Here is a 16989-nt window from a genome sequence, read left to right as displayed (position 1 = left end):
GGAGTAATCTCACTCCTTCTCATCCAGCAGATCCTGTCTTCGTCAATTCTACTTTTGTTTCACAAATTCTTGTTAGTGTCTTTATAGGTATCCAGAATGTGCTTACATTCACTGATCCGACTGAATTTGAGCTGTGCAGACAAGCAACTAAGGCTGAATTTGCAATGAGCTTTGCTTAAAAACCTTTAATGACTCTTTGGCTGAACATCCTGTAAAATGTTGTGATTAACTCCCACCTGTTGAATGTATCTGTACTTACAACGGTAATTCACATGATCTTTGTATACCAGGGAACTAAATGAACTTAATTTGTTGCATGGGGCTTTCCCATAGGTTTTACAAACGGTTAAATGATTAAATACCAATGCGAGCATTGGCCTATGTATCACTCCTGAAAACCATTGTTAAACAAAGGGTAATATTCAGGCATAATTGTATCTGTGTACACATTAACCACCTGTCTGAACAAATCAAAAAAACGGAGAGGAAAAAATGAACTATAGTAGAATATTTGCATACAGTATTTACAGTATTATTAAGTAAACTTACTAATGATCAAAGCTTCTGTCAAAAACACCTATTGTCGCCATGTCTTTATTCAAGCATCAGTATTCAGTCTAATCTTGTGATTTAAGAAGTATATTTGTCATCACCAATCAAAATGCTTTCTCTGATGGCATTTCTTTTTAGAGAATTGATCAAATTCAGGGAGCTATTTTATTCACTAAACACACCTGGTTTTCCCTAGGTCCTGATTCCAATGCAGCAAACACAACAGAATGGACTCTAAACCAAGTCAATCACATATGCTGTATCACTCAGCTTAAATAGCCACGTATCACTTCCCTGTCTCTAACCAGCTTTGTTTCTCTTCGCAGCTGTATCTTCACCATCTTCATTTACAATGAAAACTAACACATTGAGCACAACAGTGCCTAATTCTTATTACCCAGGTAACCGATTTTTTCTTGGTTTCTACCCTATATAGACCTTTTCATAATAAAAGCATATATAATTGTTATTATACTCTGCGCCATAGAAATTGTATACATACATAAGCAACATACTGGTTGCTTACAGTAGCTTTCTGAAAGAAAACTTGGGAACATTTATCAATCATTTACTGTTCTCTCTCTTTTTACCTTTTCTGCATTGACCTGCTTATGATGTATGACAGATCCATTTGTGCCAACTGCAATTTTAGGTGAGAATATTTCCCTTTATCAAAGTTTATTGCTGAAGTAATTTAGAAAGTCACAGTTCTCGGGGTACAGACAATAGTATGCAAAAAGCTGGAGCTTTATGCTAAAGGGAGGGGTGGTAGGCTTGGCTACACTGAAAATGCTAAGGACAGTTATCAGGCTTGATTACTACTGTCATAGTGCAAGTCAGGGGAGAAAAGAGAGAAATAATTTTAACAAGTGGATTTGTGAGGAAATGTTTATGCATGTATTTGGAGTGACACAAAAGAATTTGATTATCGCAGCAATTGAAATAGTTTCTCTCATTTTTTTCCATTTTATCTCAGAACTGAAGATGTCACTTCTTAAAAATAACATTTTTTCCTAATTAGACTATTCATGATACAGAAAATCAGACAAAATACAGTTTTGGCCATCCACCAGCTATCATTTCTTCTCACAATACCGCACAGTTTCTGACATGCTTGTCAAAGTGAAGTTTCAGAGGAGAGATGGTATTTTGAACAGCAAAATGATAACATGACACTTAGAGTATATAGTTTATTATGCATCAGGTGTCACAGGAACAAAATAGAACAGTAGAACTGTAGGTTAAAAACATACAGTTAAAGTGTAAAGCATTTCCACTGGGAATTTAGGAAAACCTGCTATTGTCCAATGTCAAAAAGAGAGAGGTTTCTGCACAGTGATAAAACAATAAGCATGCGGCACTATTGCATTTTCAATGCTTAAGTAACTCTAACCGCTTTGTGGCTTGTAATCATTTACACCTCCTTCCTATACTAACTTTAAACAGGGAGATTTTTTTAAAATAATAAGTCAAAATATAACAGTGCTCTAGCAAGAACTCCAACTCTAATGTTAAGCCTATCTATTTACTCTTTTTACAATGACTGGTATTTTTACAACAAATATTTTTCTTTCTCCTCCTTTTTCTTCAAATCACTGTAAGAAATACAAGACCCCTTAACTCATTCCTGCCCTTAAACTGTAAGTTAAACAGGCTTACCTAAAAGTAGAGTGAAGCATATAAGAAGTAGAAGTTTAGGAAGGTGATCTTGAAAATTTGTTATTGTGAAAGAATATTTAGTGCAGTGCATCTCAGTGTGATAACTTGGAGAAGGAACTTGTGCGTTTTTATACATTATGTAAATCTGGAAGAAGGTAACGGTAGCGACTGTAACAATGTAATAATCTGCATGCAAATGAAATTTGCAGTGCCTTTTAACTGCCTGAGATGTTAGATTTTTTTGTGTGCTTTAGCATTCATTCAACGCTTCATCCAGTAGATGTTCTTTCTGACCTTGTGGGTGGGCAAGGAGAAAAGTACTATTATCAGGAGAAAAACTTTGAGATTTCCTATCTGGATTATTAAGTTTTAGTTAATGGTTTCTCTGATTTTTTTTGTGATCCTTCGCTATGTAATAATGGTGGTAAAATTGTTAGCTTTTTTCCCCACAAGAAATAATCTCTAAGCAAGTAATTCAGATATCAGACAAACACACACTGGGAAAAAAATTTCTTTGCTTTTACTAAGTCTGTAAAATCTTGAATTACTTAGATATGTATTTTATGGTCTACTAAAGCAACCTGTGCTTACTCACATCAGAAAATCTTCCAGTTATTTCACTGTGGAAAATGAATATTTTTGTAACCTTACATGTTAAAAATTTAGTACCCTTTTATGAGTGGTGTTCCATTCAGACCAGGTCTCTCTCCCAAAACGTGTTTATGACTGTCTATATAGGAATAGTGTTTTATCTCAGGTAAATCAAATTAGCTACTCTTGAGTCATTAGAGGAATATAGCTATTAACAAAAATTGCTGGGTTTTAATTGCAGCTAATGCCTGCTCTTGCTGTCTTCCAATGTCCAAAGAAGTTGTGTTAGACTGCAGGGTCAAGCCTGTAGTTGGAACTAAATGAACTTTTCAGTGTGACCACCTGAGAAGGGTACAGGTCTGGTGAATGGTTGAGTTTAGTTCTCAAAATCTGCTAGAAAGGCCACAACACACTTACCAGTTCCAAATTTATGTACAGCAAGATCTTTGGACTATTCATGCAAATTAGGAACTTAGCCAATTGGAAAAAAAAAAGACTGATAATTGGTGGTGAACTCTTTAAATGATGCAAAATGCAACAGTCTGACTTCTCAGTGTCAGATATGAGGAAATTTTCTTACATTTGAGGAAAAACTTTCATGCTTAGTGTAATAACCTAAGTGAAAGCCTGAGATTAAAAAAAAACACTTTACATAACAGTGGTTAAATTTATAGTTGCTGAGCATGAGTGTAGATCATGTTTGTCTAGTATCAGTGATGTGCATGTTTCTGAAATTGGAGAAGAAAAAGAGTCTCAGCCCAGAAAAGATATTGGGCTGGGTTTCCAGAGACCTTCCATGCCATGAGTTCATATAACTAGTACATAAATATATTATTTAATAAGTGTTGTACAGCTCTATGAGAATGAGTAAGTGGAGACTAGAACAAATGCAACTGTAGGAGTATTTAAGCTGGACAAACTTCACATTGCATATGAACACTGCATCTGGAGGAGCTCACCCTTTGAAAAACTGTGGACTGTTATGCCTGAAATGCTCATGCTACAGTGCTCAAAAGCAAAGCAAAAAACTATAATACACGTGGTTTGTAATGTACCATATAAACCAAGGATTGAAACCACTTTATTAAAACAACTTAAAAGATCACTCCCAAAGAGAGAAAAATAGTATTAATGCAACTATAAGAGATACAGAAATGGAGAGAGGAAAATTAGTCTAAAACAAAGGAGCTCACAGGAAAGAGATTCATAAGGATTAAACTGCTGCTTTCATAGCACAGGACCCTGCTATCTGATAACTTTGCCTTCATCTTAGTTACTAACAGTCTGTGTCCCAAGGAATTCTGTAGTTTGCAAAAGAAAACCCAAGTTTTCTAACCTGTTTCTAAAATTGAAATAAGCCACCCAAAAAATCATGATCAACTTCCTACACTTTTTTTGTCTTTTGTGTCTTAGCCACCTTGTAGTTTTCAGGTGCCATTTCAACAGCAACATACTGTACCTACACTTGTATACCACGCTTCATGCCATGCATCCCAAGGTGCTTTGCAGTACAATTTTATCACACATTAGACAAACCTTGTCAAATTTTATGACTAAAAGATGAATCCTTTTCCTCTGCATTAGATCAGGTTAGCAAGCTGACAGGAAAAGTAGTGAAGTGCCCATACTCATACCCGTAAATTTTTCTCTGTTATTTTTGGTTTAGGTTTCAATGCACAGTTCATATTAACTGTATGCTTACTGAGAACCAGATTTCATGTGTCTTAGTGTGAACTGAGAGAACCTAAAATTATCCTTGAAATATGATTTGTTGAGCTTTGTGGCTTTAAAATCCATTTTCGGTGGTATAACTAAGACCAGAATCTCACCTTTAATGAGGTGTAGTAGTATTTTTGGTGTGTACATGAGAATCTGGGACCTTTTCATCCAGAGTATTTGTGGGACTTTCTGCTATGATATATCTAACTTATGAATGTGGAAATATTTTAATGCTTCCCTTTCATACAACATATTTTACAAAGTAATAATTTTTAAATAAATATAGTCTTTTTATAAACCCCTTGCTATGTGTAGTGTGCAGCCAGTGAGGAGTAGTTTGAATAAGTCAAAGCACCACATTTACAATTTCAGTTAAAAATCAAAAACTCGTTGAATATGTAAAATTATTATTTGGGTAAACAGAAAAAATATTTATGATGATACTTGGACCTTAGAATTTGGGTTGATTTTTTTCTCTTGTCAAGTTTGAACAAATTTTTAAAATTCCATCTAAACAGGAAGAAAGTCATATTGCTTCCTTAGGTAGAGTGCACTTTCACATCTGTCTATTTACTGCTAAGTGTAAGTTTTGATCTCAGTTACAACTGTGTGAATTGACTCACAGTAAGACACCTTCATTTCAGTACATTTAATTTATACTGTGACACTGAGATCAGAATCTGACTCATTTAGGAAATCACTCTGTAAAGACTAAATTACAAACATAAAATTACCTGTAATTATTAATGTAGTACTGTTGCTTATGCCCTGTTTCCTTTTTCTCCTCCTCTTTTTTTCTCCTGATATGTTATCTTCTTAAAAGTGCCAATCAATGGTAAGTTGCCCATTTGCCCCATGGAAGAGATGTGGAGGGTTGGGAGAGTATGTGTCTCATAAAAATTTTAACCAGCCCACTGGGTTCTCCTGTTTGTTGGCTTGCATGTCAGTTGACGTATAACATTCCATGCCTAATGTGATGTCTCATGATATACCATAGTCCTAAAGCATGTTCAGCAGCCAGTCAAGACATTTTTCCTGATCAGATGATCCTTTGCATTTGTCCTCTCGTAGTTTGTCTCCAAATGTTGTATCAGATCTACATTTCCATTGCAGTCCTAGCTTGATGAAACCATAAGCCATTTTGTGCATCTTTTTATTTTGCTCACTCCAAACATTTGCTCTAAATTTGCAGTGTAAAATATAACACTTCAGTAATCTAAGAAGAATACAAGTCCAATTTCATTCCATGGGACTTGTTGAAGTTTCAGAATGAAACTTCTATGCAGTTTAGAACCAAATGCCTAATTTAAAACCTGTTTGTAATCAGCTAGTGATATTTAAAACAATATTAGAGTTCGGACTGCTCTGCAATGCTTCCATTGTAGAACCATGGACTTTGCCTCATTCCAATCAGTCTTGCAATTTCCCTGTGTAAACTGCTCCGTGGATTTACCGTTCTTCTGGTGTAGCCTTCACAGACAGAAGCAATACTGATGGTGTCAGATTTCTGCCATTCCTTTAGAAATCTGTGTAATTGATATTTCTATTAGTAAGTGAAAATGAGCCAGTACATTATGAGATACTCTTTTTTTAGACGAAACCCATACGATGGTCAGTGACACAAGCAGCCTGGTCCAATCCCATACCTACAAGAAGCGAGATCCAGTGGATGTGCCCTACCAGACCGGACAGCTTCATCCAGCCATCCGTGTAGCTGACTTGCTACAGCACATCACCCAAATGAAGTGTGCAGAAGGCTATGGATTCAAAGAGGAGTATGAAGTAAGTGTCAGGTCTAATGATCTGATTATTATGTCTTCTGCACTGTTGGCTTTATCTGTCTGCTACCTACCTGTACCGCAGAACAGGAAAAATAATTACTCAACCAAGTAAGCCAGCTGCTGTGTGAGGGAAGATATTGGATGGAAAGGATCATCTCTACAGTAAGCAAATTTTCTGATTGTAACCAGCCAGGATGAGGAGTGAGACATAAAAACCTTTCTTGGAAATCTCTGCCTAATTCTAATTGCATAAAGCTGTATATTCAAAAAACCAGGTCCACTAGTGTTCTCCCAGAACTTGCCATATTTTTCTTTTACTCTTGAAGAATATAGCTTTTTTCCAAAGTTCTACATCACAGATTGTCTAATCATAGTTAACTCTGTAACATGATATTAGCTTAGAAATCAAGTTCTAAAAGCAGTATTTCTTGGAATAATAGTATTCATCATGGAGAGGAAGTGAGCAAATCTTCAGAGAGGCCCGTAGGGCTATAAAATTTATTCTGTGGTGCCTGAACCATTTCCCACTAGCTGGAGGCTATCTTTAGTACTCATTATTTTTCATATGAACTTATAGTCTCTCTTTTTTCCTTTTTTTTTTTTTCCCCCCCAACTTCTGTTTCTTCATTTCATGCTAGAGTGACCTGTTCCTCCCTGTTATCATCTTAGTTTTAAATGTCATGACCACTACATCCTGGCAAATACTATAGGAATGCAGCACATTGCACTGCAGATCCTGTCTTCCTTGTGAGATGAGTCAGTTTGCTAAGTGAAAAAAGCGAAAAACAAGCAGAACTTGCTGTCATGCCCAAAATTAAGGTAGTATTATGCCTGACTTCAAAAGCTTAGTTTGCTGAAGAATCTCAAGAACACACCACTCCTCATCCAAATCATATAGCTGAATGAACAGAGACTTATCGACCTGGGTTCCTTGTCTAATGTGAAGGAGGATTTTAGACCCTTTAAAATCTGCTTAGGTCCAATATTTTGTTAGGGTGTAAAAATGAATGTCCTTTGTCCACTTTTCTCTTCCTTTTAGCTCAAATTTCAAGAAGTTTATTCTTGTGAATGATTCTCACATACAAGAACACTCTAATATGGGTCGATGTCTACAGTGAGTAGTTTCCCACAAGATTACAATTGAGTGGATTTGAACCCAAAAAATAAGTAGCATAAATATATTACTTTGCAGAGGAAAAATACATAAGATTGATCCACAGGGTTGGACTATAAATTGTCAAAATTGTCATAGGAGTGTATGAGAGTTTGTGAGATAATTTTGATTGATCAAGTAGGAAAATGCACTGCATAAGAACTTGTGGGGTCTGATCTGTAGGCAGACTTGAAGCTGTCACCTCTGAAATACTCTGTTAACGTTTAGTACATTGTATGGACTATGATCCAAGATGATGTGATTAGATTTAAAAAAAAAAATGTTCCCTGCCATGTGGTCTAAGAATCAAATAATGATCACCAGCAGCCCATCCCCCCCCATTTCCAGGAGCAGGCTACGCCTGACAGAGCCTGTATCTGCCTCTGTATGTAGCAGTGTCCGTTTGTCCAGTTGAGGAACCTGTCCAAATTGCACTGCATCTCCAACCCAGTACAGAGTCCTCAGTTTCCTTTCCTTGGAAACTAGAATGTGAGAAATCAAAGGAACAGGTGTAAATGGGTCTTACTGTGATGTGACTCTGACATAGCCAGTGAGAAGCAGAATGATACAGATTCAATTTTAACTCTGTCTTCTCAAAGTAGAAGCCAGCAAAAAAAAAAGGTCCCTTCTCATTCTTTCATCTGATAGAAAGAGAAGGGAGGAGGAGAACCAGCAAAAGTCATTTAAATTACTTCCACCCTGTAGGGCAAGCAACAATTTCTCTTTTCGGCATGCACAAGTGTGCACTGCCCTAGAGGCTCAATATACCGTGCTTAAGTTTTAGACACACACAAGTCTAAGTCTATGGGGCCAGATGGGATCCACCCAAGGGTGCCAAGGCAGCTGGCAGAAGTGCTCACCAAGCCACTTTCCATCATTTATCAGCAATTCAGGCTAACTGGGGAGGTCCCAGTTGACTGGAGGTTAGCAGCTACGATGCCCATCTACAAGAAGGGCCGGAAGGAGGATCTGGGGAACTACAGGCCCGTCAGTCTGACCTCGGTGCCAGGAAAGGTTATGGAGCAGATCATCTTGAGTGCCATCACATGGCACGTACAGGACAACCAGGTGATCAGGCCCAGCCAGCATGGGTTCTGGAAAGGCAGGTCCTGTTTGACTAACCTGATCTTCTATGACAAGGTGACCCACTTAGTGGATAAGGGAAAGGCTGTGGATGTTGTCTACCTAGACTTCAGTAAAGCCTTTGACATCATTTCCCACAGCATTCTCCTGGAGAAACTGGCTACTCATGGCTTGGATGGGCGTACACTTCACTGGGTAAAAAACTGGCTGGACGGCCGGGCCCAAAGAGTGGTGGTGAATGGAGTTAAATCCAGTTGGCGGCCGGTCACAAGTGGTGTTCCCCAGGGCTCTGTGTTGGGGCCAGTTCTATTTAATATCTTTATCAAAGATGTGGACGAGGGGATCGAGTGCACCCTCAGTAAGGTTGCAGATGACACCAAGTTGTGTGGGAGTGTTGATCAGCTTGAGGGTAAGAAGGCTCTGCAGAGGGACCTGGACAGGCTGGATCAATGGGCCAAGGCCAAGTGTATGAGGTTCAACAAGGCTAAGTGTTGGGTCCTGCACTTGGATCACAACAACCCCATGCAATGCTACAGACTTGGGGAGGGGTGTCTGGAAAGGTGCCAGGCAGAAAAGGACCTGGGTGTGTTGGTCAACAGCTGGCTGAATATGAGCCAGCAGCATGCCCAGGTGGCCAAGAAAGCCAATAGCATCCTAGCTTGTATCAGAAACAGTGTGGCCAGCAGGGCTAGGAAAGTGATTGTCCCCCTGTACTCGGCACTGGTGAGGCCGCACCTCGAACACGGTGTTCAGTTTTGGGCCCCTCACTACAAGAGAGACATTGAGGTGCTGGAGCGTGTCCACAGAAGGGCAACGAAGCTGGTGAAGGGTCTGGAGCAGAAGTCTTCTGAGGAGCAGCTGAGAGAACTGGGGTTGTTTAGCCTGGAGAAAAGGAGGCTGAGGGGAGACCTTATCGCTCTCTACAACTACCTGAAAGGAGGCTGTAGAGAGGTGGGGGTCGGTCTCTTCTCTCAAGTAACAAGTGATAGGACAAAAGGAAATGGCCTCAAGTTGTGCCAGGGGAGGTTTAGATTGGGTATTAGGAAAAATTTCTTCACTGAAAGGGTTGTCAAGCGTTGGAACAGGCTGCCCAGGGAAGTGGTTGAGTCACCATCCCTGGAGGTATTTGAAAGGTGTGTAGATGTGGTGCTTAGGGACATGGTGTAGTGGTGGACTTGGCAGTGCCTGGTTAACAGTTGGACTTGATGATATTAAGGACCTTTCCAACCTAAGCAATTCTATGATTCTGTGAAAGGTAGGAATTAATGTATTCACTGTTGCAGGTCCTTCAGGATGACTAATACAATTACTAGTACATTGCTGTGTTTTTACAAGTGTGCATACCGCTTGTATTTTAGAAGAGATGGGGTTTTTTTGAAGTTTGCACTTTGTCATGCCAACTCCATGTTATAACAATTGCTTAAATATGTAATTGTTTAAACTGGTATTTGTAGTATTAGACTTCCAAAGTCCATGCTTCAGGGCACTTCCAAAGTCACTGATGACATTTTTTCCCCTAAAATGTAGAAAACAATTCACTCCCAGAAGGAGCTAATCACTTGTCAACTTTCATTTGTGTAGCTGACTTAAACAAGTTTGTTCCCGTGAGGTTTTTTGTGCCACTGTTATTTAAAAATGATAGAATTGAAAATCTTGTCTTTGGAAAAGATTTGCTCATCAGCCAAAACCTTTTATACCAGCATAAGCCTAGAGGAAAGCTACAATTAATTTCTAAAAAAAAAAAAAAAGACGACTGTAAAATGGAATTTATAATGCAACCAATGACATGGCTTTTTAACTACAGCAGATCAAATGATGCTGCTGAGAAACAGTTTCCAGGAAAATCACTTAATTTTGAGCTTACCAAGCTGATGAATGGCATCCCATTACAGACAGTAGGTGTAGTCTTGACTAATGCCAGTAAATGCAATACATGAGGGTGCAGTTTATTAATAGTGGCGGGGAAGGAGGACTTAAAATACTACAGCTGCATCTGAAGAAGTCCTCTTTATGTATGGAAATTGTTTATAATCAGAATGAACCATAACTAGCCATATCTTTGAGGGTTTTTTTCCATTGAACTACTGCAGTATTGCTGTTTTTCCTCCATTTGCAATGAAAAACTGCCCAATATATTCTAGCTCTGCTACGATTACAAGTCTCTGTTTACGCTGCTATCAGACTGATGCTGTCCTCTTTACAAGGTTGAGCTAGAGAATGAAAGATTTTTTTCCTTATAAATTATCAGAAGGATAACTGTCCAAATGAAAAGGGAGAAATAGTTTGGCAGGGGATTTGTTTTGAATGAAGTCTCATAGATGATTTTTGCTCTAACAAGACAGCAGGATTATATAGTCTCACCAGGGAAAGAGTTTGATTCAGAAGAAATTCACACAGGATTCACTCTGAAAATAAATCTGTTGAACTGAACGGAAAGTGAAGTTGCACATTACCCGTTAGCAGCACATCAGAGGAGTGCAAGGATACAGAGCACTTACTGTTGTGCATAGTTTTAAGTGCTTTAAAATAAAACTTAATAATTAGGGCCACTATTTTCAATCACTAGGGCTATAGTTCACAATCTAAGCACATCTACGTAGTTTTAAGTCCTGTCGGCTTCATGCATGAGTTTTTGAGTAACGTAACTGACACAAAGGATAAAGGTTAAAAAATCATCTTTAAGCAACGGCAGGCTGGTACTTAGTCACTCGCTGCTCAGCTCTGCATTAGGATTACCCACTTGAGATACTGAGTATCTTTAGCTCCCAATATACGGGGGCTTGGGGGAAGACTGTACTTGGCAGGATTGCACCCTTTTGTTCTCCTTGTGGGAGGAGCTGAGATACTTTGGCTCTCATCACTGAAAAGGCTTTGGTTGAATATCAGCAGGGAAACATCCCACAGCCTGGCCCTGTTCCTGTGATGGCACGTGCCAAGGCTCCTGTTCCCTAGAGCAGGATCAGGCCCTGGCTCTTGGATGTAGCAGCGCAACTTCATCCTGTGCCTGTAGAGTGAGAGCAAATACAGACGTGTCCTTAGCGGCACATTGGTAACAAGTTTGCTGCCCATTTTCCCACGTGTTTCTCAGGTGTGGAAATAACGTGGATACGTTTCCGTAAGATGAGGACTTGAATGCAGACCTTCATTTGCGGCCTAGTGGAGTGTGAATGATTGGAAGGGATTGCACAGAAATCCTTTAACTCAGGGAAATTTCCACACAGGTAGTCTCCAGTAGATCTTTAAAATCCTTTCTATCCCCTGCCAGTCCCTTAAGAAAGAAGTTGTGGCTTGGTTCCAGCGATGTTAGACTGACCGGGTACCATTGGCCTGATTTCACATGCACCCCTACACTAATTGTGGGTTATTTAAGCTGCTTCCCAATTCTACAGCATGAGAGAGCTTTTTACTGATCGTGAAGGAGGCTCATTGCTTATCTCCTTTCGGCATTACAGAAACAAAATAAATAGAAAAGGAGGGTGAAAGTCATCTCACTTCTTTCTCCTTATACCTGCCACCTTTTGCTTTTAGACTCCTTAGTTTCACAGTGCTTTACACTGTATCCTTTCGCAAGGATGTGTATCTGTCAAAAAGCCATAAACACATAGATGCAAAGAAGCAAGTTCATCTCCTTCCTAAACAGATGGACTAGGCTACTGGAGGACAGCATAGCTTGGCCTAGGTAGGGCAGAAACAGAGAAATTCATCCAAATCTTACCATTTTAAATAAGATTTATTTTTAACCCTATTTTTGGATCAGCATAGATTGGTGCCTGTTCAGTGTAAATTGGTTCTTTGCCAAATTAAGGTTAGTTGACACAAGACAGTTTCAAATCGATTTCAGAGTGTCCACACAGGAGCTTGGACTGGTTTAACAGAATTGATTTAAAAACACACCTTTAATTAAACCAGTGCAACTTTGTGTAGATAAAGCCTTGCAAAATCAATTTCACATTATGTTCCATGACAGGGAGTTCTGAGCTTCCATTATCTTAAAACCAGAGGTTCCTTTGAAAAGCCAGGATTTGCAAAGGGTATCCTGCTCAGATCAGCCTCACTTACTGTTGCTAACAGGACTGTGTCAATAACAGAGTTTAAAAAAAGGTTCCTCCGTGTAGCTTTAATTTTAAGGCCTTTCCCCCCACTGTCTCTGTCATCTTCCCTCTCCTCCCCCCCTGTCGCACACATCCTTTCTCAAGGTTTTGTGGCAGTTAACTCTTTCAGTCAGGAAATGATTTTATAACGAATATCGTTAAACCAATACTGTTCCTAATGCAGTGAAGTTTTATACTGTCAAGATAAACTGTACTGATTATGCCCCTTTTATGCGGCATGGTCTCCACTCTGAGAGGTTGCACCAATGTAACTGTATTAATCTCTAAATCACTGCAGTTAAATAGATGGATACCTATGAGGATACAGGCTCAGAGGGCCTATCAAGGTCAGGAACATGAAATATATTATCTGATGTATGTTAAACATTTCATTTTGGTCTAGCACTTCTTAGCACCTATTATAGATTGGTAGGAGTATTTTAAAATAGCCTATCTGGTTATGGTCACTGTTCAGTTATACCTTGGGGGATTGTGGTCAAAGATGATCATAAAAAAATGGATAATTCAAAGAGGATTTGGAGGTGAGTGTTGAGAATAATTGGGGGTATGAAAGAAATCCTATCTTCATAGCAATATATTAATTGAAATGGAACTTCAGAAGATATGCAGGTAAATGTGTTGATAGTCGATAAAAACAGTTTTTCACACAGTATACTACTGGCCAGTGAAACATCTGGGGTAAATAGAAAATGGTCTTAAGAAACAAAACAGGAAAAAAAGTCTCTAAAACCAGCAGAAATAGAGATCCTTGTTTTGGGGGGCAGAAAGTATTGCAGGCAAGCAGGAAATTTTTCATGGAGGAAGTTTACCCCATAGGTGTCCGCTTAAGGTTTTGTTTTTTCCAGACCACTGTTAGATAAATGTCTGACCTAGGACAGAAGTCTGATATAGTTTCCATTTTCTGCTGTCATGTAAAGGCACAACAGACTAGAATCCTGTCACTCCAACCCAGTCCTCGAGTCGCAGCTTTTCTTTCTCTTTGATTCCAGCTGGAAGACAAATTTGCTGCCACATGACACTTCTAAGCCCTGTGCTTCTGGGGCCCTGTTCTGAAATGTTGAAAATATTAGGAAAAATAAGTATTTTATTGATGTTATGTTGATAGAGCTACTGGCAGGACCCAGCTGGTGCTGCTTTTTCTGCATGTGTTCCTTGTGACTGCAACTGGCCTGTCTTACCTCCAACCTGTACATTTTTATCATGCCTTTTTCTCTGATTTTATTTGATATTCTGCAGCACCAGCTGAGACAGTCAATACCACAATCAGTGCAGGTTATTTTCTATCCCACAATACACGAATTACAAAGAAAGCAGAAAGACTCTGGAACATTGGGTGGGAATGGGGGCATTAGTCCACAGCATAAATACACGAAGGACAACATCTGCGTCCTCCAGAATGCAGAGAAGGTAACTCTCTCTGTTTCTATTTTTGTAATAATGAGAAAACTCATTAGAGATTGTAAATGTAACAGAAATAGAAACAGAAGTAAAATAGTGGGAATTTGTCCTGTGAAAACGGTGTGGAAAATTTTTGGAAATAGTCATCTGTAGAGATCACTGCTATTGTTTTTTGTGAAGTTTCATCTGTTTAGACGCGGCTCAGAACAATCTCCTGAATGCCCAGTTGAATCTTTAATCTTTAATACTGGAAAGTTGCAGTGGTCTGATTATAGGCAATGTAAGTGTTCTCTCCCATGCACAATGAAGGATAACCACAACTGATGGTGATATAAAGGTCCTGTATGCGAGACAGGTATTTCTCCTTTATCAAAGGACTGTGTTCAGAAAAACCCAGTGTCTTCAGATTGCCGTGGGATCTGCAGCAGCCTTCCATGAATTCCAGGTAACTTGTTCCTGCTTGGGTTTATCCCAGACTCTTGGACGCTGGAAGCCTCAGCACTGGGGAGATCATATCTAGGGAGGTCAAAAGCAATAGTAAAAATGAGCAGCTGCCATGTCCACAAAGCATGTTTTCGTTTGGAAATCCTAAGATACTCCAGATCAATACCAAATTGTTGAAATAAAGTCATCCCAAACCAGAAACTACATTCACTGGTAAATAGCCTATGTTACTAGTGACATAACTTCCCAGTGCGTGCAATATCCCTTTAATTCTTTAATAAGTCTCATAGCAGAATGGGTGACTTCCAGTTGTTGATCAGCAAGAATCAGTTGTCAACAATTTTAGCTGGGTGGTAGTTAGTAGGAGTTTGTTTGGGTTTTTTTTCGGTGCAGAGGAGAGACACTTAGTTTGCTGAATGTCTGTTGGTTTGTCAGCCAGTTTTATGCAGTTCTGAACCTGTCCTTAATAGCTGTGAATTTCTGTTCTTAACAGATTTCAAATGTATGAGAAGTGCTGTCACAGTGCATAATATCATCCACATGACACTGCCCTGTGCTGCAGTGTGGCTAACGGCTGAGTGATCAAGGTGTCCCAGGACTTTCTAAATCTCACTGTTTCCTTCTCCAACTCCTCCTCCAATTTAAATAAAAGTGCATGCATATGCAGAAACAGCTTTCTAATTTGTTTTTGTTTAAGCAGGTTTCATTAGAGTTTATTCTTACCACAGATTGTAGATTTAGGCAGGTCGTGGCTTCATTAGAAAGGCTTTGGGGTTTTATCTGTTTGAATAATAAAATTGCAGAGGTGTATAGACTAGAATGCTTCCAATATCCTTAGGATTACTCTCAGTGGGGTGTAGGCAGCTGTTTGCTCATGATGTGACACGGCTATTTTTGATACTGATCAGTCTGTGATTTACTTGGTTGTGAACCTCCTGTTTTCTTCTTCTTAGTAGCCCGAACAGTCTGAACTGTATATGATCAGGCAGCAAGGATGCCTAACAAGAAGAAGGATGCCTAATTCAGCCCAGTGTTTTTCTCCATGTGAGTCTACCAGACTCAGTCTTGTATGTAAAGTTTAGACTGTGTCCTAAGGAAAGCCTGGTAGCTTTTAAGTGCATCTTTCATGACGATTGTATCCCTCTAAGCAGTTAAAACAGAGACCGGTGGTATTGATCCACTCAGAAAAGTGTTGGTCCACTCAAAAGTTGTGAGATATAGATGCTTAAGCTGATCAGTTGGACGGATGTTCTTATGTAGGAGCTCTGGCAGCTATTTTAATCATTCTCTGCCTCTACTGAGTCTGGTAGTCCTGGTGTATGTGGTGGCAAACATATGAATGAATACAAAATCTATCAGCAATAAAACATGGGTTGTAACCTGTCAGTTCTCATGGTTCTGAAGATGCCCTGGGAGTCTTTTCCATGTTCAGGTATGTAGCAGACATTTATTTCATATTTCAGCATAGCTGGACTGAAAATCAAAAAGTAATGTAAAGCATGATAAGCACTTCTGATGTTATTCCTGATCCTTAATTAGTGAGTCTACTTAAGCATTTAAAATGGAATCATTTTAGCTGTTGCATGCAGTTTTGTGGATGTGCTTCTTGTCCTTCATTATCCCATGGCAATAAAGTTTCAATCTGTCTGCTTTAGAAAGATGGGGTTTTTCCCATCTTGAGTCCAGCTGCCACAGCAGTCTTTCAAAACTCGTTTTAATTTTGCTCCCCTTTTTCCTAACCTATGACTCCATCATTAGGATCTTTTATTTTCTGAAGGCATTGCAAAATCTTTCTCCATTTATTCTGGAAAGATTTGTGGGCATGTGCAATGTCAAATTGGAGCAATAAAAGAAACAGCTTCCAAGTTTCACTGATTTTGTTAACTTGGCACCGAGCAGATCTTTGGAAATCCAGTATCCACATCTGATAAGTCCAAGTAATGAACACGGGGGTTATATAACTTTAATGGGAAGAGTTAACCTTTTCCATCATACTGCTTCCTTGTGTTTGGATGTACACAGAGGTATATGCTTATTCTTTTATAACCAACACTCACACATCACTCCACTATTTTAGCATGTGAAATTTGTTGCACCGTTATTCTCCAGCCTGTCTTGTCTTCCTCCCCTTTCGCAGCCACAGGTTGAGAAACAGTCAAACTGTACTAAGCAGACTTCTCAGAATATATTTTACTCTGGTTGTCTGTTAAGCAAGTCATTTTTGCTGAGTGATCTTGCTACTATGCTTTTGCTAGTATCAAATCTATACTCTCTCTGTACCTTTTGAAATTAGGGTTTAGTTTCAGATTTAGTTAATCTATGCGTCATTATGGGCTATTGAACACCACGGTAGGAAACTAAATGAGGCCACTGAACTTAATTTCACTCATAACGTGAGTTTCCGGAGGGAAATCCTCAAGACTGGCTTTAATGCTCACAGCAATAAGGTGATAGGTTAAACTTTCTAAATGCTAGTGACAAGTATGATTTGAAAGAA

The 16989-nt window shown here is 39.1% G+C and overlaps 1 protein-coding gene across 9 annotated transcripts in view; it reads left to right on the top strand.

The window, feature by feature from the left end:
* The window catches only part of PTPRM (protein tyrosine phosphatase receptor type M), a 489673-nt gene that overhangs the window by 391406 nt on the left and 81278 nt on the right, over positions 1-16989 (top strand). For 4 of the 9 annotated variants that reach the window (XM_075494399.1, XM_075494396.1, XM_075494394.1 and 1 more), the window contains 3 exons: positions 879-953; positions 1178-1204; positions 6116-6303. In XM_075494399.1, the coding sequence (XP_075350514.1) occupies positions 879-953; positions 1178-1204; positions 6116-6303 (290 nt within the window). The remainder of the gene's footprint in view (positions 1-878; positions 954-1177; positions 1205-6115; positions 6304-16989) is intronic. The other 5 variants (XM_075494400.1, XM_075494395.1, XM_075494393.1 and 2 more) reach the window with 2 other exon arrangements.

Source organism: Mycteria americana, chromosome 2 (assembly GCF_035582795.1).
Source record: "Mycteria americana isolate JAX WOST 10 ecotype Jacksonville Zoo and Gardens chromosome 2, USCA_MyAme_1.0, whole genome shotgun sequence".
NCBI lineage: Eukaryota > Metazoa > Chordata > Aves > Ciconiiformes > Ciconiidae > Mycteria > Mycteria americana.
Note: the sequence above shows the minus strand (reverse complement) of the source record. Positions and strands in the feature narration are given on the sequence as shown.